Source organism: Doryrhamphus excisus, chromosome 1 (genome assembly GCF_030265055.1).
Source record: "Doryrhamphus excisus isolate RoL2022-K1 chromosome 1, RoL_Dexc_1.0, whole genome shotgun sequence".
Lineage (NCBI taxonomy): Eukaryota > Metazoa > Chordata > Actinopteri > Syngnathiformes > Syngnathidae > Doryrhamphus > Doryrhamphus excisus.
In genome coordinates, this window is record NC_080466.1 from 9,372,285 (window position 1) to 9,393,244 (window position 20,960).

The following is a 20,960-nucleotide window of genomic DNA, read 5'->3' on the forward strand; positions in this document are numbered from 1 at the left end:
ACATCAAAGCTATAGCCTGCAATGGGATTTGCTATGCTATTTTTAAATGACCATAAGTCTTCAACTATCAACATTTTTCCAGTGGTTTATATTTACTGTATATTGATTGTTACCGGTGACGATGGCGGCAACCCTCACATCTTCAGCCACTGTGGAACACATACGTAAACAAGATGGCTACGACACTCGTGGTGGGGGACACAACAATGAACAGCCAATAGGGGTATGTTTGTGATGTAAATGTATCACTCTTTCAAAAAAGTATTAGAGAAGCCAAACTATTTCCTAACCGGAACAAAGTTTCTCATCGCCGAAATCCAACCAGAAGCATTTGGGTCGGGATGTCGTACAACTTCATGTCAAAAAATCCCAACTATCCCTTTAAAGAAACCATTCATTCATTAATTTTCTACCGCTTATCCTCACGCGGGTCGCGGGGTGCTGGAGCCTATCCCAGCTGTCTTCGGGCGAGAGGCGGGGTACACCCTGGACTGGTCGCCAGCCAATCACAGGGCACATATAGACAAACAACCGTAGTGTGATTAATCATGATTAATTCATTTGAAAACTTTAATTAATCTGATTAAAAATTGTAATAGCTTCACATTTTATAATATTTACTAATGCAAAGCAACTTCCAGATTTGAAGTAGACCGTTAGGGGTGCTAAATAATGTAAAATGTACACATACTCTATCTATTTTATATCTATATTTACAGTATAAGTATGTCTATAGTCATTCATTCATTTATTTTCTATGGCACTTATCCTCACTAAGGTCGTGGTGCTGGAGCCTATCCCAGCTGACTTTGGGCGAGAGGCGGGGTACACCCTGGACTGGTGGCCAGCCAATCACAGGGCACATGTAGACAAACAACCATTCACACTCACATTCATACCTATGGACAATTTGGAGTCGCCATGTTTTTGGAATGTGGCAGGAAACCGGAGTACCCGGAGAAAACCCACGCATGGAGAACATGCAAACTCCAGAATCAAACCCAGGTCTCCTAGGTGTGTGGACTACGTGCTAACCACTCACGCACCGTGCATATGTCTATAGTATATATGTAAATAGTAATACTGTATATTACAACAGGGGTTGTCAATTTTATTTTTTTTGATGGTCATTAAGTCGCGCCCCACTTTTGTTGAAGGTAAACCAAGCGATTATTTTTAAAAATAGGCAACAGAATGTCCAATTTTTGAATGTGGAGTGCATTTTTGCCGACATTACTGCCACATTACTAAGGAAATGAAGTGGAACATGATAACCGTATGCATACAAAATTATTATTTTAAAAGAGAAACTTGCACAAAATTGGATATGACACTTATATCTGTACCTATCTATTTAAAAAATGTAAAAACTACTAGCTACTACCCGGATGGGGTACTACTTTTGAATCTGGTCTGACTTCTTGAGGATGTCTGAATTACAAGATGATTAAATGTTCAAATTAATCACAGTTTTTATTAATTCATGATTAATGATTAATCACTATCTGCGACTGTGTGTGAAATATGTCAATTTATACTGTATTTTATGAACAAAAAGATCAATGACGGGACATGAAATACATGTATTAACAGCTCCGAATGAACTGAAAATGTAAATCAAGCTAAAAGACACCACAGAAAATCAATTTGCCTAATGCTAGTCTCTTTAATAGCAGCAGAACATTTTAAATCACGGTTCACCATGTTATTATGAGTAATGTGGGGTTGCGTTCAAAGACACCACGTAATTTAAGCTGAGTGTACAGTAGATGTATTGTCGGGGATTTCCGAGCATGCAGCAAATTGTACTTCTGCAATAAGACTTACGTTAGTGAGTGATAAGAATATGTCATTGTTTTTGTTGTCTTTTCGTTTATGAAGACCACACATGCCAGCATAATGAAGCTGTTGTTGTGATGTTCAGAGTGTCCTTGAATGCAGAATCTAGGGACAATGAGGAAGTGTCATTCAGTGGCTGAATGGACGGGAGGCATGTTTGTAAAGTGGAGATACATACGTACGTATATGGTGTTGGAATTGCATTGTTGTTGATGAGTTCAGGTTAGAATAAGAGCATCAGACTATATGTGACTGTGGGGATGCTACACTGTGCCTCTGCTGTCATGCATGCGTTACACTAAAACAACTATACAAAAAATTGACAGCCTTATATTATAATATAATAATGTATATTATTCTATGATGTATCATTTTCATGAATATTATTAACATTATTCGTCAAATAATTCCACTCTGAAATTTCCTGACACGGGCGGTCTAGTGGTTAGCGCGCAGACCTCACAGCTAGGAGGCTACCAGGGTTCGATTCCACCCTCGGCCATCTCTGTGTGGAGTTTGCATGTTCTCCCCATGCATGCGTGGGTTTTCTCCGGGTATTCCGGTTTCCTCCCACATTCTAAAAACATGCTAGGTTAATTGGCCAACTTGTCCATAGGTGTGAATGTGAGTGTGAATGGTTGTTTGTCTATGTGTGCCCTGTGATTGGCTGGCGACCAGTCCGGGGTGTACCCCGCCTGTCGCCCAAAGACAGCTGGGATAGGCTCCAGCACCCCCTGCAACCCTCGTGAGGAAAAAGCGGTAGAAAATGAATGAATTTCCTGACACGTCACTCTCAGTCAGAGTAAAATAGTAAATGTATGGTTTATGGTATGGCAATTTGCTATTATTTTCTGAGGGCAGGAAAGGTAGCATTTATTTGAGGTGAGGCATTTATTTGAGTAGAGGTCAAATCAGTTGCCTCTCTTCCCATCACAACTTTCTTGTGTTTAATTGGGGCATTATATGTACTACACCGAGTACCGATAATATATGTCAAGTGAAATTAGGGACCAGCTTGGGATAATCCTGTATTATATTATGGTTGAAACGTCATAGCAAAATGCAGATTTTTAACTTGAACTTGGTGGTCACTCCATAGCTTCAGCTCACATTTTTTTTCCATCTTGTTGGAAATGATGAATCTGTTTGATGTGAGGCCCCCGTGAGCCCTTACAAGAGGAGTGGACCATTCAGGACACATGAAAGCTCTTCAGTCCATTTGGGCTGTACAGAGCCAGACGTCATGGAGGTATGCTTCATAATAAGGTTGAATAGGTGTAAAAGCTAAATGATCAACTTTTTCACTTTAAATGGAAAAACTGGACAATTTCTCTTGAGGTGCTTTTAAAAGTGACCACAGCTCCATACATTTAAGTCCTTGATTGTATAGCAGCTCTGCCACTATTTCAATGATGGTTCAGATTCGGCTGCATACAGATGAATGGGGGAGGGGAGGGCAATATGACACATTTTGTACATTAAAGATGCTAATACCAACCCCATGGAGGATGATACAGGTGAGAAGCAAAATGTTACTATAATACATCCTATTAAAAAATAATTATTATGGTGGAAATGGCATCACTGGTTTATAGCACAGATGCTCTTCTTCTTTTTCTTTTTACTTTTCCTTCAGGGGTCGCCACAGCAAATCAATCTCCTCCATCCAACCCTGTCTCTCTCACACCAACTACCCTCATGTCCTCCTTCACTACATCCTCTTTGGTCTTCCTCTCTAACCCCAGCATCCTTCTACCAATATATTTACTATCTCTCCTCTGGACATGTCCCAACCATCTCAGGCTGGCCTCTCTGACTTTATCTCCAAGGCCTCTAACATGTAACGTCCCTCTGATGTACTTGTTCCTGATCCTATCCATCCTGGTCACTCCCAGTGAGAACCTCAGCATCCTCATCTCTGCTACCACCAGTTCTGCTTCCTGTTTTCTTCCATAGGGTTTCTAACCTCCTTAAGATTAGTCTTAAAAAAGACTATAAAAAAAATAAAATAAAAAAAATAAAGACTGTCTTTTCACAATCTCTAGACCAAACAACCAAAACAGCTCAATATTGGCTTTTTGTCAATATTTTTTAGCACTTCAGTACTGATGCCGATATCAGCCGATACAGATATTGCCTTCCTCAAACTAATATCTATCTATCTGTATTGAACCCATATACTAATTATGCTTTAACTAATTATGCTTACATACGTATGCTTCATGTACTGTGATGCATATGTGATTTCGTATAAGAACAAAGGAAAGTACAAAGTAGCAAACTCTGGACTAATACTATGAGTGAAATTATAAACTGTACTCATTCAACATCTCCGGTCTCTGGTAGCTTGTTATTTTGCTGATATTAGATTAGAAGTACTAAAGGAAGACACTACACTTCCCAATCGCAGTATTCCAATCCGACACTGAAACTTGGAAATACAGTAATGCCGGACTGCGGACATACTGAAGGAGCTAGGTTGTTGGCCCCAATGTCATCACTCACACAGTGATGTCATTATGGGCAGAAAAAATGTTACCAATATGAAGCGATATCTCTTTTTTATACCAATATTGGACCGCTGATATTACCCCGATTTCTTTGAGGGTTTGCGGTAAAAAAAAAGGAAGCACTGTTATCACACAAAGCAACGATTCCAAAAATGATCCTTTCTCATCCAGAGGCAGGAAGCAGCACATCTTCCTCTCATCATATCAATCTCTCCCTCCTTTACAAGTCGCCACCATCAGTGGTGCCAAGAGAGACACAAACAGAGAGAGCGGATGGATGAGTAGGAGGAAGGAGGAGCGGAGTGTGATGGAAGGATCAGCGTCTCTTCATTTATCCGTGGGACGATAAGAGGAAGAGCCCCAGCTGGGATGGGGTTAATATTTCCCCAGCCTAAAATGTAGAAGGGGTGGATATTGTTGTTTGTCACCGGTGAGCCCTCAGTGGCAAGACTCTGGTTAATGTTTACACGCAGCATCCTGCCACTTGTATGCCATGACAAAGCAAGGCCTCGGCTCGGTCTCGGAGCACTGTGGCGTCACTCTGGTCTATTAGTCTCCCAGAAGATGGCCGGTCCCTGTTGGTTAATAGTTAACGAACACGTGTGAGCGTCGTGCATCAATCCTGAGTGGCGACGAGGAGCACAAATGCACAAATACACAGACGGTGGGAGGTCAACGCTGATGCTGTAAACATACCTTGTTAACAGGAAGTAGACCCTATGCTGCTGTAGCATTGACTGATGACTGACAATTTCCTCAAATTGTCTATTTTCCCGATGAAGCAACTATTTTGCTGACGCTCCAAAAATCTGGCCAAATATATATGTACGTATGTAACATACTGTATGTACATACAGTACACAAAAGTATATACATGACCAAAGCCGATAAATAATTAAGTCCCGTATTAGGCTACTACAAATTAGGCTACAAATATTCACAATTCTGTGACTTTAAGACCACCTGATGTGACATAAAAATGCATTAAAATGGTATTTCATGCAGTGCTGGCTTGAGACTTAAGACAAGGGAATTTAGGCAGTTTAGGGAAAGTGTTTTGATTTTTAAATTTGTGCTGCCGGTATGACTCATAAATATGAAAGCCCCATTTAATGGGCTAAGAATGAGGAGTGGGTGGGACGGGGGGTGGGGGGGTTGTCTCTTAAGGTTTCCAACTCTCTACAGGCTTGAGATCAGAGACAGCTTTCGTCGTCTGATAAACGACCTGAGCTTTTAGACCTGGGAAACACACTCTCTATGCTATACGTCCTTTCCTAACCACAGCATGGCTCCCATACACCCTGACGTCACTCAGTGTGTTCCCCACTGTGAAAGTGACGGGGCATCACCAGTTAAAAGTCACTTGGGGGGTAGGAGGGGGGTTAGAAGTAGGCATTATGCACTGCTGAGTTGGGACATGGAGGGAATAACTGGCATATTTCAGCTACGCTACACCGCTAACTCGAGGAGTAACAGATAATGCACAAAATTGGAGAAAATTGTGGATAAATGTGTCAATTTATGTGTGCCATTTAAGTCACTCGGCTCTAATTGCACAGTCCACCCCACCATCCCGCCACCCCAGAATTAAAATGCCAACAATGTACTTTTTTTTGTCATCCTCCGTGAACCAGCAAGCAGCCAACGACCAAAATAATTTCTTATTTCCATTTAATTCCATCTGTGCTGAGTGAAATTACAGTTATTTATATTTGTACTTCAGTTTCACATCGTACGGACTGTCCTGAAGAAGTCAGGGGTTTGATGCCGTGCTCCAAGAGTGCGTTTGAATGACGACAACAACAAAATCTTAGCATTTTTAACCATGTACGGATATTAAAACAATTAAACCTTTTAATTTTGCCTTGATTTTTATACAATGACTTGGTTTTAGTGGTATTGTGCAAATTCCACATGGGATGTTTTGTAACATTGAAGGAGATGTTTTTGTTCTTAAAACCCTTCTGTCCTAATATGCATGTTTTTGGAATATGGGAGGACATCGGAGTACCCAAGGAAAACCCACGCATGCACGGGGAGAACATGCAAACTCCACACAGAGATGCCCAAGTGGAGATTTGAACCCAGGTCTCCTAACTGTGCGGCCAACATGCTAACCACTTTAATGATTTTTTTTTTGCAATGAATGTCTCATTGAAAATATTTTTTTCTCACTCTCATTTCTTCTTTTTGCATTTTGAGGCTCCACTCAGAATATCCTTAAGATCCAATCAATGTAAAATGCTCTTAATATTTTGCAATTCAATGCAACACGGTGCAGATTACTCAACAACATATGAGTAAATACATCAATAAGAACAATAATTTAAATATAATTTCCAACACATTTTCACTTTAACATTATGTTAGATTAATTTATGTACTTTTGACATTTTTCCTTTTTTATGTCATTTGCATTATAGTTGTTTCCTCTCATTTTGTCCTGACTAATAAAGATGCACTGAAATGTCAAGATATAACACCTCTTTTTTCCTTGTGCTCTGAGAGTCTAAAGAGGGTCATTCTTGTATAATGTCAGGGTTAAAGCTATTCACTGAATATATATTTTGCCTTTAATGGTCATCGCTTTAATTACAGTGGAGCATTTGTACAGCATGTTTTGAAATGCTTTCACTGCGTCTACATTAAACAGTCAGCTGCTGTGTTTTGACAACTGTTTCAAAAGATAATGCATGCGAGGCACTACAATTCAAGTGGCTTTATTTTACATACATTTCACGGCACTCTGACGAGCGATACTTGATTTGGACGGTTCATTTAAATGTGCAATAACATATTGGTGGGCAGCGCATGCAAATGGTGGTATATGTCCCCGAAAATCACCTTTACTGCAAAACATCTAAATTAAAATGACCTAGGCGACATATTTTGAATTCACCAAAAAATACATAAAAGTAGCACCAAAATGAAAAAAATCAGTGCTGTATATCATATGAGACCTGAGCTTACATATGTGAATGCAGTTCATTCTATACAAAGGATGAACTGCGTGTGTGTTGTTTGGCTTTTCTTTGACTTTTTATAAGAATAGAAGAACATCGGAAAAATGGTATGCGTATTTGTACTTTACATGTCTTCGTAACTGGGTTTGATTGCCCCCTCGGGCAGCTCTGTGTGGAGTTTGCATGTTCTCCCAATGCATGCGTGGTTTTTCTCTGGTTTTCTCCCACATTCCAAAAACATGCTAGGTTAATTGGTGACTCCAAATTGTCCATAGGTATGAATGTGAGTGTGAATGGTTGTTTGTCTATATGTGCCCTGTGATTGGCTGGCGACCAGTCCAGGGTGTACCCCGCCTCTTGCCCAAAAACAGCTGGGATAGGCTCCAGCATACCCGCGATTCTAGTGAGGATAAGTGGTAGAAAATGAATGAATGAGTGTAAACATATTGGTTGTTTGTCTGTATGTGCCCCGCCTCTTGCCTGAAGACAGCTGGGATAGGCTCCAGCATGCCCTTGTGAGGATAAGTGGCATAGAAAATGGATAGATGGATGTCTTCATGTGCGTCATTTTTACTTTAATGACAGTAACCAAAGTTAAAATGTTACTTTTTCCCATACAGTGAAGGTTTTATAATGACAACAATTTGACCCTGAAATGGATTCCTTCTATTTCTATTATTAGCTATGGGAAATTTGATTCTAAATCGAGGTTCTACTGGATTAGTCTTTGTATCCAAAGCCCAGCCTTCTCTGCCCATGTCTAATTCCATGTTGGCACAGACAGACATACTGTATGTATACGGATAGTATATACAGTACACACTAATATGCTTCAAAAAGTCAGTCTAAGTCAGACAACTTCCCTCACACTAAAAACACACACATACACATGCATGTTTCCCCAGAATCCTCTGTGCATCTCTACAGGTGAGCCATCATTACGGAGAGAGAGTGCTGGTGTTTTGCCACACAGAGCCTCCTTTCCAATGTTGAAGTGAGCCGCCAGTGAGACACAGGCTGCTGCCAGTGACACGGCTGTCACAGACGGGCCTCATTACCACTGCTGCAAATGTCAAAGCACTAAAGTAATCACTCACTGCTCGTCCGGACACACGGTCACACAGTCACATCTTTTATAAGGAGAAGGTTAACAATGGTGCACAGAAAGAGGCGTCGGTTTAAGTCATCTTTTGTTTAAAATGACGTGCGGGTTGGCTGTATGCTGATGTGACAGCAGGTGCAGACAAGATTGCAACAGGTATTTGTATTAAACTTCCTTCAGAGTCATTGCTGTCAATTCAGGATGCTTTAAGTCACATTTCACCCAGTGTGTTTTTTCACTACGTATAAGCACTAAAAGTAGATCCCCTCATTAGATACTAAAGCTGTGTGTTTATTTTATATTTTTGCTCAAAACAACTGAATGAGGTGTATTTTTTTGGCCCATCAGCTACAGTGGTGTGAATTTATTTTTTATTTTTTTTGCAGGTTTGTCACACTTAATATTTCAGATCATCAAAAAAATTTAAATATGAGTCAATGACAACACAACTGAACATAAAATGCAGTTTTTACATGAAAAAAATCCAAACCTACATGGTCCCGTTTGAAAAGGTGATTGACCCCAAGAGCGCAGTGACGATTCAAGAGGTCACAAAAGACCCCACAACAACATCACAAAAAGTGCAAGCCTCCCTTGCCTCAGTTGGCTCGGTGTTCATGACTTCGCCTTAAGAAAGACACCGTGCAAAAACAGCTTTTGCTGCTTTCAGGACCTGGAAGACTTGCTGTGATAAATGCAACCATGAATTCTGCTGTCTACCAAAAATCCTGAATCCGGCTATCTCTTTGTGACCTCAAGCTGAAACCAACTTGGGTTCTGCAGCAGGACAATGATCCAAAACATACCAGCAAGTCCACGTCTGAATGGCTGAAGAAAAGCAACATGAAGACTTTGGAGTAGCCTAGTCGAAGTCCTGACCTGAATCCTATTGAGATGCTGACTGTAAGTAAATTGGTTGGTAATTGGTTGACAATTACGCACAATGCACACACGTCACCAAAACCTCACAGGCAGAGTGTCGGGCACATTTCAATGCAGTAAACAATCACAGCAAACACTATTTAATGTCACTGTCTCAACCAGCATGTACACTTTTGTATTAATTGTCCATCATATCTGATGTCAACTTATGAGTTCACATATTTCAACCTTCACACCTTTCAGCCAACCACAAACAACCACGGCATCCGATAAAGAGGATATATTCTGTGTCATGTCAGGGAAGTTCATCTAAATGGATTTTGTTTTTACATGGAATACATGGAATGATTGTGGACATGGAAAAAGTTTTACATTTCACTTCAGGTAAGATGGGAGCAAAAACAGAAGGATGCGTTTATATTTTGTTGAGTGTGGTTACTATGACAGCAGAATCACTGTTCTGTTATAGAGGCACAGAGAAATATGTGTTGTTGTACGAATGCATGGTTTTTACATGATCCTTTTTTGGACTGTTCAAGTTTGTTTAATATATTTCCCTTACTGTAAAAATCCACATTTTCTGTTAGGCACTGGGAAAATTCCATGACAAAACAGTGCTCCGAAAGTGCGCTGAAAGCTCACCACCTCCGACCTGGTCTATTCTCGGCGCAGGCGAAGCACACCCTGCGCTGTGGTAAATTGGTTGACAAGACGCACAATGCACACACGTCACCAAAACCTCACAGACAGGTTTTTCAGAGTGACGGGCACATTTCAATGCAATAAACAATCACGGCAAACACTATTTAATGTCACCCTCTCAACCAGAATGTACACTTTTGTATTAATTGTCCATCATATCTGATGTCAACTAATGAGTTCACATATTTCAACCTTCACACCTTTCAGCCAACCACAAACAACCACGGCATCCGATAAGGAGGATATATTCGGTGTCATGTCATGATTCTCATTCAAAGAGAGGAAAAAAGAGAAAGACGCTCATTGAATAAATGTAAGTCAGTTGTGAGAGAATATACTATCAAAGGTACTCCTATTTCGCAATGAAGAATGCAGGTGGATCACATGCATGATGCCTGGATTAGCCTGCTGCTGTGTTGGACAGCACCGTTCACAAAAATTCACGAAAGTTGCGGCATATGCCCAGCGCAGGGTCGGTACACTGCGTCCGCGCCTGGTCTACAAAAATAGAGCCCTATGTCTAAATATCTGGCATTTCAGCAAGTACAAATGTTGTACTGCGCTCACCAACTGAATGGTGTCTTGATATTTGTGGTGTTTTGGTGCTTGGCAGGGAGTGTGCAGTGGACGTTATGAAGCTGGAGAGAACATGCTGTACAGTATAAGAGGTGAGAATAAATCCAAATACTAAGGATTCCCATGCACTGAGTGTATTAAAACTAGTATTAGACTCACCAATTTGCAAAATCTCAGCTGTACTACTGCAACTACAGTGTATGATGCAGACATAGGTCAGAAGTGATTAGTTGGTGTATGTATTGTAGAATGAAAGAAACTACAAGAACAAGGTCACACTGAGGGAGAGTATACCTCAGCTGACACTGGGTGAGAAACTGGATGGATCACCAGTCGATCGTGGATCTGACACTGATAACACGTTCCTACGAACCAGACAACCCTTCACAATCAGACCAAATTGGGTTTCACGAAAGAGGATGATTCTAGGTAGGGCTGGAAGCGAGGGATGGTCCACATTTTTCAGCGTCATGAGTGAGCCGACGACAATAGTGTCATAGAGACCGTACATGAATGTGGTACCAACATGGTGTCATATCGGTATAGTACAACTTTATTAATAGTAACTCTAAACAACCACTGTTGGTCCTCCGTTTGCCTTCTTTGCATCAGTTGAAACAAAATACCTGGTCACATGATGTTGTGTTGGCTGATATTGTCGGCTGGATTGACCTTGTGTTTCAATAAACAACTTCCTCACAGACGCTACGTGGAATGTTCCAAGGACAGCTAGAAATTGCCCAGAGTAACTGAATAGCTTTGGAGTCTTTCAGCAAGCAAGGGTATGTACACGGCTTCCCATTCACTTGAGGTGCAAGTCCTTTGACGTAGTTACCATAGCGATGGCCTCCTTGACCCAAGGGTTGACTTGCAATCCATGAAGGAGCAAGGAAGAAAATAACTTTCTGCAATGTTGTGCTTTGGCCTCATCATTAATACAAATGAAGAATTTGCAAAGTGGAACAATGGAGAAAGACTCTAGCACTTTGAAATGTTTGCATAACGAGCTCCTTGTCCATACAGCGTTTGTCTTGGTTTTAATCACCTACACTCTCCAGACCACCTACACCCTTCTTCACGGTCCGAAGCGGGACCGGCAGCCTGATGTACGATCCAAGGAAATTAATTCGTTGAGCCTGATTGCCATTAGCGCCGTGCGATTATGCACCTTGATTACGAAGCCCACCCCAAGGACCATGACGGGGCCCCCGGTGCACATTTTAAAAGGTGAGCATAACATTATGTGATTGCCCCGCAACGGATCAATCCAAAAGCAACTGAGACCATATAGACTGTCTCAAGTAGGACTGTGATTATTAATAGGTACTTGAAGTGACCTGATAGCTGGAGCTTGAAACACTGGAAGTGCCTCCAATCCATCACATAAGCAAATGAATTCAATCTCATTCAAAGTCGTTATTGGATTATTGTTGTAGAGGGAGAATTGTTTGGAGTTCAAGCATGGCTAACAGGGATGTTGGACTCTTCAGAGACGACAGGGGATGCACTTGTACGTCTCTTCAAACGCTGAACGCCATCAAGAATGAGGAAGGGTTTGACTTTTAAGATGGACCGCCTGGATGCTCCAGTTTTAATACTCACACCCTACTACTGTAAGGGTTCTCTTATTCTGAATGTGAACAAAAAGTTATACAATCTTAATCAATTAATCAGTCAGCGGTTGGGCTTAACCTCTTTACTCATCTCAGCATTTCTTCTTAGCAAGACATTTGAATAATTTTAGGTGTTTGGGGAAGGCCCTTTTCTGTTCCAGCATTACTGCGCCTACTACAGTGCACAAAGCCATGCTCATACTGGCTGCTTTGCAGAGGTTTGGTATGGAAGAACTACATAGATCAGGGGTCTCAAACACGGTCAAATGTGGCCCGCAGGACACTAGTTTGAGGCCCCCGCCTTGATATGAAAGTTTAATGTTTGATATGGATGCTGTATGGTATCATGTACCCAGAAAAAATTATTACGTTTGATTAATGTTCATGTTAAAGGTTAAACTGTTAACTGTTAATAGTTATCCTCCCTATCCGTGTGGAAGTGGTACATTTTTGGCTATTTAAGTTTAAAGGAAATAACTTTTAAGGCTACCGTTTAGGTCGCTAGCTCTCTAGTTTGTGAGTTAGCATGTGTCTCAAGACCCTGCAGTTACGCAATATGTTGTAAATAAAAAGAGTATAAATGTGACTATAGTCATGTTTTGTCATGTCTACAGGGCTCTAATAATGCTTTGTTAATTTTAATCTGAAAAAAATAATTTGTCTACCCACCAACTATATGTGGTTTCTTAAGTTTTTATTATTTGCCGTTTTATTATTATTATTATTATATTTATTTATCACTGATTGATTGATTTTCTTTATTCTTGATTCGTTTATTTATTTTTCATCTTATTTTGTGCAGAAAAATAAAAATTAAGATATCTGAGAAAAGTGGAATGTTTAATCAGAGCTTTTATTGTAGAAAATCGGAACCAAAGCACTGAAAAAGTTTGTATATTTTTCTGTTTTTAATAAATGCGTTTTTTGGGGGTTTTTTTTGGAAAACCTGATGCGGCCCAGCCTTGCCCAGACCCTAGCTCCAGTGGCCCCCAGGTAAATTGAGTTTGAGACCCCTGACATGAGATATTACTTTCAATGGATTTTGGCCTTTTGTCCACATAGAAATATAGCAGCACTGAAAACAGATCAGTCACCTACTGTATCTGCCTGTGTCATTTACACAGTAGCCAGCAAAGTGGGGCATTGCCACACAGTGACATGCCATCTTGCAATCAGATAATTAGATGCCATTTGCAATCAGATAATGTGTAAAAATGTCTGGTGTGACAAATGAAATACATGTTGCACAGCGACAACTGCGCGTTATTCATCTATTCCATCCATCTTCTTCTGCTTATCCAAGGTTGGGTCGGGGGGGCAGCAGACCAAGCAGGGAAGCCCAGACTTGCCTCTCCCCGGCTACCTAAGCTTGGATCTCAAGGCGTTCCCAGACCAGTTGAAAGACTCTCCAACGTGTTCTGGGTCCCTGAGATCTCCACTGAAAACCTCGCACCCGCCCGTGCCACTTCATCTGGGTCCTCTCAATGCAGCGGAGTAGTAGTAATAACATAGATCGATTAATAAATTGAGACCAATGCAGATTCCATACCATTGCAAACGCCACACCAATCCACCTCTTCATCTCACTTATCCTTGTAAGAGTGGTGGGGGTATGCTGGAGCCTACCCCAGCTGACTTCAGGCGAGAGGCAGAGTACACCCTGGACTGGTGGCCAGCCAATCACAGGGCACATATAGACAAACAACCATTCACACTCACATTCATACCTATGGACAATTTGGAGTCGCCAATTAACCTAGCATGTTTTTGGAATGTGGGAGGAAACCGGAGTACCCGGAGAAAACCCACGCATGCACAAGAAGAACATGCAAACTCCACACAGAGATTCTCCTAACTGCTAACCACTCTTCCACTGTGCAGCCTGACCTTGCGTTCCATTATATATATATATATATATGTATATATATATATATATATATATATATATATATATATATATATATATATATATATATATATATATATATATATATATATATATATATATATATATGTGTATATATATATATATATATATATATATATATATATATATATATATATATATATATATATATATAGTATATGATATTTTATTAACTAAGCATTTGACCTTTGTGATGTTTAATGATGTTGTTAAAAGTGGTCTATTTTTTTGCTGATGGTCTTGTAGCCCATTAGGTCTACAATCCTGTCCCTGAGCTCTCTGGTCTTGCCCATGGCGGTGGAGAGGTCTGAAGGGTACAGACTATTTCTATGACAAGTGTCTAACTTGTATGCTTCATGGGCATGTGACCAGTTTGTGGGGTCAGAATGCTTGCTGGTTGGCAGGGGATCAAATTCTTATTTCCCTCCATCAAATATAAATTCATTTATAACCTTTATTTGATGTTGTTATTTTATTTTTTAAAATGTACAACCTGCTATTTGATTGCTTGTTGACACATCATACACACCTATGGAACACTCGGAGAGACATTCATTCATTCATTTTCTACCGCTTTTTCCTCACGAGGGTCGCGGGGGTGCTGGAGCCTATCCCAGCTGTCTTCGGGCGAGAGGCGGGGTACACCCTGGACTGGTCACCAGCCAATCACAGGGCACATATAGACAAACATTCACACTCACATTCATACCTATGGACAATTTGGAGTCGCCAATTAACCTAGCATGTTTTTTGGAATGTGGGAGGAAACCGGAGTACCCGGAGAAAAAAACCCCATGCACGGGGAGAACATGCAAACTCCACACAGAGATGGCCGAGGGTGGAATCGAACCCTGGTCCTCCTAGCTGTGAGGTCTGCGCGCTAACCACTCCACCTAGCTAAAATACATATACATATGTGTCTTATTTGGATGTGGAATGAAAGCAGATGACCAGGAAGAAACCCACACAAGCAGAGGAAGAACATGTATACTATACAGGATCACCAACATACATGTGCAGCTGCACCGCCTGGCATCAGTCACACCAATATGCTGTCCATGTAGTGCATCTTAAACACCAATGAAGCACACAGCATTGTGCAGTGACACATGTCCCTCGGAATCTGAGCCAATCTAATCCCTCACTGTCAATGTTAAGGATTTTCTTAATCTGGAGCCAAAGTGCTCATTTGGCGCAGCAGATAAATGGTCTCATTGACTTATCCAGAAGCAATCCGGCATCAAGCGATTAATTGGATGAGACAATGAGGAAGTATAAACACACATGTGTGCATGTTGCATTTGGAATACATTAGTCGCGCAGACACACAACCTTGAATAACTACCTATTCCTCCTCCTCCTTCTCCGGGCCTAATGTTAACATGTTTGCATTTGTAACACCTGGCAAAGATTTAATGGACTTGATGTGCTACCATTCCCGGCGGAGGTTCACGTCGTGAGAAATCTGAGCGGCAGACATATGCCCTTCCCGCACGATTACTTAATGGCCTCTGCAATTATGATACCTACGGGAGTTGAAAACATAAATGTCAGTCGGCGAAAAAGAAATGATTTATGTCATTTCGGAGGTAGGATAAAGACGACATCGCCGAAACACCATGCAGGCTATATCGAGCACCATTTACAATATGCAAATCTGAATTGGAGCCTCCAAATGCACAAATGCAGAAATTTCATCAGTGGCCAGAGTTCAACAACTCTTCAGTCTTCAAGTGTTGGGATAATGGTCACAGTGACTGCACATCACTGCAATTCAAAAACCTCGACTATCCATCGCTGGACAGCTTTTGCCACTAAAACAACACAGATAAAGGAGTGTGTGTATGTGTGCTTTTGTGTGAGTGTGTGTGTGTTACTGTAAGTGTTGATGAGTGACGGACAGGAGAGGACGGTACATACAATTCACAGTGCTCCAACTGGCAGCCTGCCTTTTAACACCACTACAGTATGTTTGTCAGCTACAGACAAGGAACACTTACGCATTGCTGTGGGCAACCGGAGTTGTGTTCTGCACGCCGGACTGCATCATGGGAACATGGTCAGAGCACGAGAGGCCCCCCCCCCCGGTATGACGTCGTTGTATGGTCTCATACCTTGCGGCGTCCATTTACAACATTTCAGCTTCTAGAAAGATATAAAAAGATATGTAGTCAATGTGTATCAATTACATACATAAATTGATTTTAGCATTAGCATTCAATCACTGGTTCTCGGTTATTTTCCGTCATGCCCCCCAAGAAAGAACCTCCATTTCCAAGTTAATTTTACTCACAGCCCCCATAACACCTCTTTCCAACATTATTACACAATACATACTGAAGAAATAATGAATAATACGTACAACACCACAAGGTGACAAAACAGCTATGCAAACACCATCAAAAGACTGTAATACAACTTTATTTTCGTTTTATTATACCATGGTACCTTCTACGACAGTTCATTAATTCATTCATTTTTTACCGCTTATCCTCACAAGGGGTGCTGGAGCCTATCCCAGCTGTCTTTGGGCGAGAGGCGGGGTACACCCTGGACTGGTCGCCAGCCAATCACAGGGCACATACGTATAGACAAACAACCATTCACACTCACATTCATACCTATGGACAATTTGGAGTCGCCAATTAACCTAGCATGTTTTTTGGAATGTGGGAGGAAACCGGAGAAAACCCACGCATGCACGGGGAAAACATACAAACTCCACACAGAGATGGCCGAGGGTGGAATTGAACTTGAGTCTCCTAGCTTCTACGACAGTTAACAATGTTAAAATGTACACTTGATAAAGGTTTTATTTTGGAAACAGTGTATAAAGCATGGACTCAATGAAAACACTTTATACCGTTTCCTATGGAAAGTGAGACCAACCTAAAAATCAATCATCCTCAACCTTGGGAAACAGTCTCATTTGCTTCTTGAGCAAAAAAAGTTGTTATAAAGTATGTAAATTTCCTCTAAATGTACAAGGTTGGGTGGAAATTTCACTCCTTTACATGAAAAGGCAAAGCTGAGTGGATGTGTTTTGAATATACAGTAAATGTACATGCTGCTATGAAATAAAATAAAGGACAAGTCATCGCAAGAGTCAAGGTGGAAGTTAGGAGAGGAAAAGATATCCATTTTGCTATTCTTTAGAGGGAAAAAAAATGATGATAGATCATCATTGCATTCTGTAGCTCAGAGGAAATGAATGTCTCTTGATGTTTGACTGGATGTGCAAAAGAGGATCAAATAATCGTGCTGAGGTGACATAAAAAAAAAAAAACATCTTGACGTTCACGAGAAGAGAAAAGCTATCTTTGGAGTCGAAGGCTGTCCAAATCGCAGTGCTGACTAATATTGGCTTTAATGTGTTTTGAGTCAAAAGCTTTGTGAGTCACCCTGGGATGAACTTAGGGCTACAGTGTGAACCCACAGGGGGCCAGTTGTGTATATTTGGGGAACACTCAGAGGTAATTCAGCGGTGTAATAAGTGAGGGAACATACAGTTTATGTTAAATGATGCAAAGGAAAAGAATTGCAGCTGGCAGAAAATGTTTATTTTTGTTCGTCTTCATAAAAATAACAACATCAATATCAATGTTATGTATAGTAGAAACTGTGTATGTACAAAATCTTTATTTCAACAGTTAATATAACTTAAGGCGACTTAAATTACTTTTTTTTTTTTTGCAATACCCTGTCGGTGACAATTTCACCAAACTGTCAACTTTTTTTTTTTTTTTTTTTTGCTTAAGTAAACATTTCAGCATAGAGTATCTTCTAAGCAAAAGATACCACGTCAAAAGTCCTTTCGTCACAACAGAACAGAACCTTGCAGCAATGTGTGCTACCTGATTACTCACAAGCAATTTTCATAGGATTTGCTAGTCAGTTCTAGCTTGACATAATTCTGTACATGTAAAATCATTTTCCTGAAAATTCCAAACGAGTGCACATTCTGCTCCCACTTAAAATCCATCCTAATCGTACCAACAATGGGATGAAGTGCAAAAATGTTTCTGATATCAAATTGTAACATTTTTAAATACCAAGTTACTTAACAATAGCCCTCAAAAACCAATACATTATTGAGGATTTGTAATACATTTGACCCCCAAAATGAGGCTCAAATGAGATAAATGTAAAATATACACTCAGCTATAAAAATACAAGGAAGTACAGTATTACAAATATATTTATTTCCCATTAATGATATATCTTTCACAATTTTAACAACACAAAAGCCAATGACAAAAAAACACTGACAGCTAAATAATAGGAAGTTAAACAAACACTAAGTTTGATCAAAATTGACTTTATGGCTAAAACCATAAATATGATAGCTTACATTCATTTCCATAACCCTCACTGCAGTGCTTGAGGCTTACGATATTCCTGGTTAAAAAGGAAAATAAAACATGCATTGAGCAACAATAATTCCAACTATACTGATTCTAAAAACAGGGAAAAATATAACATTCTTAAATGAAATTTCAATAGAACTCTGCAAGTGCAATCCATCCTGGATGAGAGGCGGAAATAGGAGCTGTCCAGATGTAGGAGTGCTGAACAGCAGTCATGCAGAACCCGAATAGCAAAGGGGCTTGCCTTGACTTCGAAGTGGCAGCAACATATGATTGTTCCCATGTTCACCCACTTTTGACAACATATTGACCTCTGCGTCGAAAAGGGTAAAGACACCTCCACATCCATTTCTGCCTTTCTTTCAGCCTTTCCACTACTTAAGCTTGCCAGAGAAAGCAAACTCGGTCACCTTGGGAGTCTTCTTTTCCAAGACGGAAAGATTGGAAAATGTTACCGTAGACGTGTCTTCAAATCCCCTCCGCAAGAGTGAAAGGCCACGCACTAGGAGTCACTTGTGGCTTTAGCTCCATTTTCTCCTTCTGCTTCTGGTGCACTCGGCCGTGCCGCTTGCGCTCGTCGCTGCGGGCGAAACGCTTTCCGCACACGTCGCAAGAGAAGGGCTTCTCCCCAGTGTGAGTCCTGGTGTGCGTGGTCAGGTGGTCGCTCCGGCTGAAACTGCGCAAGCAGATACGGCACTGGAAGGGCTTGTGGCCCGTGTGGATACGGATGTGCCGGTTGAGCTCATCCGAGCGAGAGAAGCGGCGGTCGCAGCTCTCCATGGGGCAGGTGAAGGGTTTCTCTTTGGCCGGACCGTGGGAGGAGGAGGCGGGGCTCTTACGGGGTCTCGGGGTCTTGATTGTGGTTGTGGCGGCGGGAGTACTGGTGGTGGCGCGAGCGGTGTAACTTTGCGCAAATGAATCAGACAACAAGGAAGAGTAGAGGATGGAGTCAATGGTGCTCGGCAAAGCAGGCGAAGCATAAAGGGAGTCACATTGATTGGATGCCTGCGGGGGTTCGGGGTACGGTTTCAGGTTCGAGGAGAGGCCCATAGGCGGGGGGAGGTAACCGTTGTAAGCGTAGCTCTGGGAGCAGGTATCCGAGAAACACGGCTCTTGCTTGATGCCCCCCTCCACTTTAAACTCCACCTCCGGGTTCGGGCACATCGAGGGGAAGGTATCTAAAAGTTCCTTAACATCCATTTGCTGCTCCGGGGGGAAGTCGTTGGACATGGGGAACGTTTCTGTCTGGAAGCTGCTTTCTAAACAGTCAGACTTGGTGAAAGCCCCCCACTCGTAGCTTTCAAACTCATTCTTGACCACCACCGGGAAGGAGGCCGCCTCGGATTTTGGCTCGGCCTTGGTCTGCAGACTTGAGGAGAAGCTGAGCTGAGAAGTGGACGCTTCCGGAGCCGGAAGATCATCCTGATCATGGGAGAACCCCGTCTGATGGTCGGAGGAAGGGTACGGAGGGGGTGTTGGTGCGGAGCAGGTGAACGGTTGCTTTTTGACGTCTCCAAAATGAGTGGTGTCCATGGGTGGCGTGTATGAAGTTCCCCGGCTGTTAGCGCTTTGCTGGGCCTCTGACAGAGGCATCGTGGATATACCCACGATTTCAGTGATCATGTTGAGGAGGGTCTCTGTGGTGCACGGCGCTCCCTGAGATGCTTCAACGTAGAAGCTGCCGGAGTAGGCGAGCGAAGAGGGGGTGTAGGTGTCTTTGGTGCCCTCGCAAGGGTTAAAAGCGTATTCCGAGTTGGAAGCTTCGGTCTTGAGCGTTGCGGGGGTTCCTTCTGTTGAATCAGAAATGCATAAAACTTTGTCAAGCTTTCATATTTTATTTCAAGACCCCCTCAAAAATCATGTTACATAAACACCCATGCGCATTTGGCAAGCAAACGCATCGCCGCTGCGTCTAATCATGCACCAAACGACTGTCGCGCATTTCATATTTCGGTTCCCTTGCATACATATTTTTAGGAGAACTCACCGTGGCCAAACTGTGCAGGAACCGAGCGCTCAGCATCGGCGAACACGTCCTGATTGTCTTTTCTCACGCCGGTGTCCATTCCCAGAGAAGAACCGTTGCAGCAGTCAAACTGAGGGTAAAAAGAATCTTTGGCGTTCAAATCCATATTGTTCAACATAATGATGCACTTTAAAAGGTCCGCCTCGCGTAAATATATCAGGAAATGGGGGAACTGCAATTCAAAAACAAAATAAGTCTTATTTCCCCTTCGACCACCTCCTTTTTTTGATGATGTTCGACAAAATGATCCCCAAATGTGTTGTTTTTTTTTTCAATAAAAGAAGCAATTAAATGTATTCCTTCTCGTCTGTTGCTCCGTGGTAATTTGCTTGCTGTGGCTTTCACGCCGCTGCCCTTATATACACTTCGGCGGCTCCCTCGGCCCTCCTCCCCATTCATCAGCTCCAGTGAGAGGATTCCCCGCTGCGTGTAAACTTCATGCCCATATATGGA

The 20,960-nt window shown here is 41.7% G+C and overlaps 2 protein-coding genes across 4 annotated transcripts in view; both read right to left on the reverse strand.

Moving 5' to 3' along the window:
* fbxo41 (F-box protein 41) overlaps positions 1 to 20,520 on the reverse strand; it is a 69,560-nt gene extending 49,040 nt beyond the window's left edge. For 2 of the 3 annotated variants that reach the window (XR_009129932.1, XM_058073933.1), the window contains exons 1-2: positions 20,469 to 20,518; positions 16,115 to 16,259 (exon numbers count right to left, since the gene is read on the reverse strand). The gene's annotated coding sequence lies outside the window, so the exon portion shown is untranslated. Of the gene's footprint in view, positions 1 to 16,114; positions 16,260 to 20,468 lie in introns of all 3 variants that reach the window. The other variant, XR_009129933.1, reaches the window with a different exon arrangement.
* LOC131138017 (early growth response protein 2b) lies at positions 18,950 to 20,613 on the reverse strand. The gene is made up of 2 exons (XM_058086558.1): positions 20,469 to 20,613; positions 18,950 to 20,271 (listed from the first exon to the last, which is right to left on the reverse strand). Exons 1-2 carry the CDS (start codon positions 20,611 to 20,613, stop codon positions 18,950 to 18,952), a joined length of 1,467 nt encoding a protein of 488 aa, XP_057942541.1.
* Between the last annotated feature and the right edge of the window lie 347 nt (positions 20,614 to 20,960).

Coding starts and splice junctions, on each gene's coding strand:
- LOC131138017 (XM_058086558.1), bottom strand. CDS start 20,613: ATGGATTTGAACGCCAAAGATTCTTTTTACCCTCAGTTTGACTGCTGC. Junction 20,272..20,468: donor TCCTGCACAGTTTGGCCACG/GTGAGTTCTCCT, acceptor CTGATTCAACAG/AAGGAACCCCCGCAACGCTC.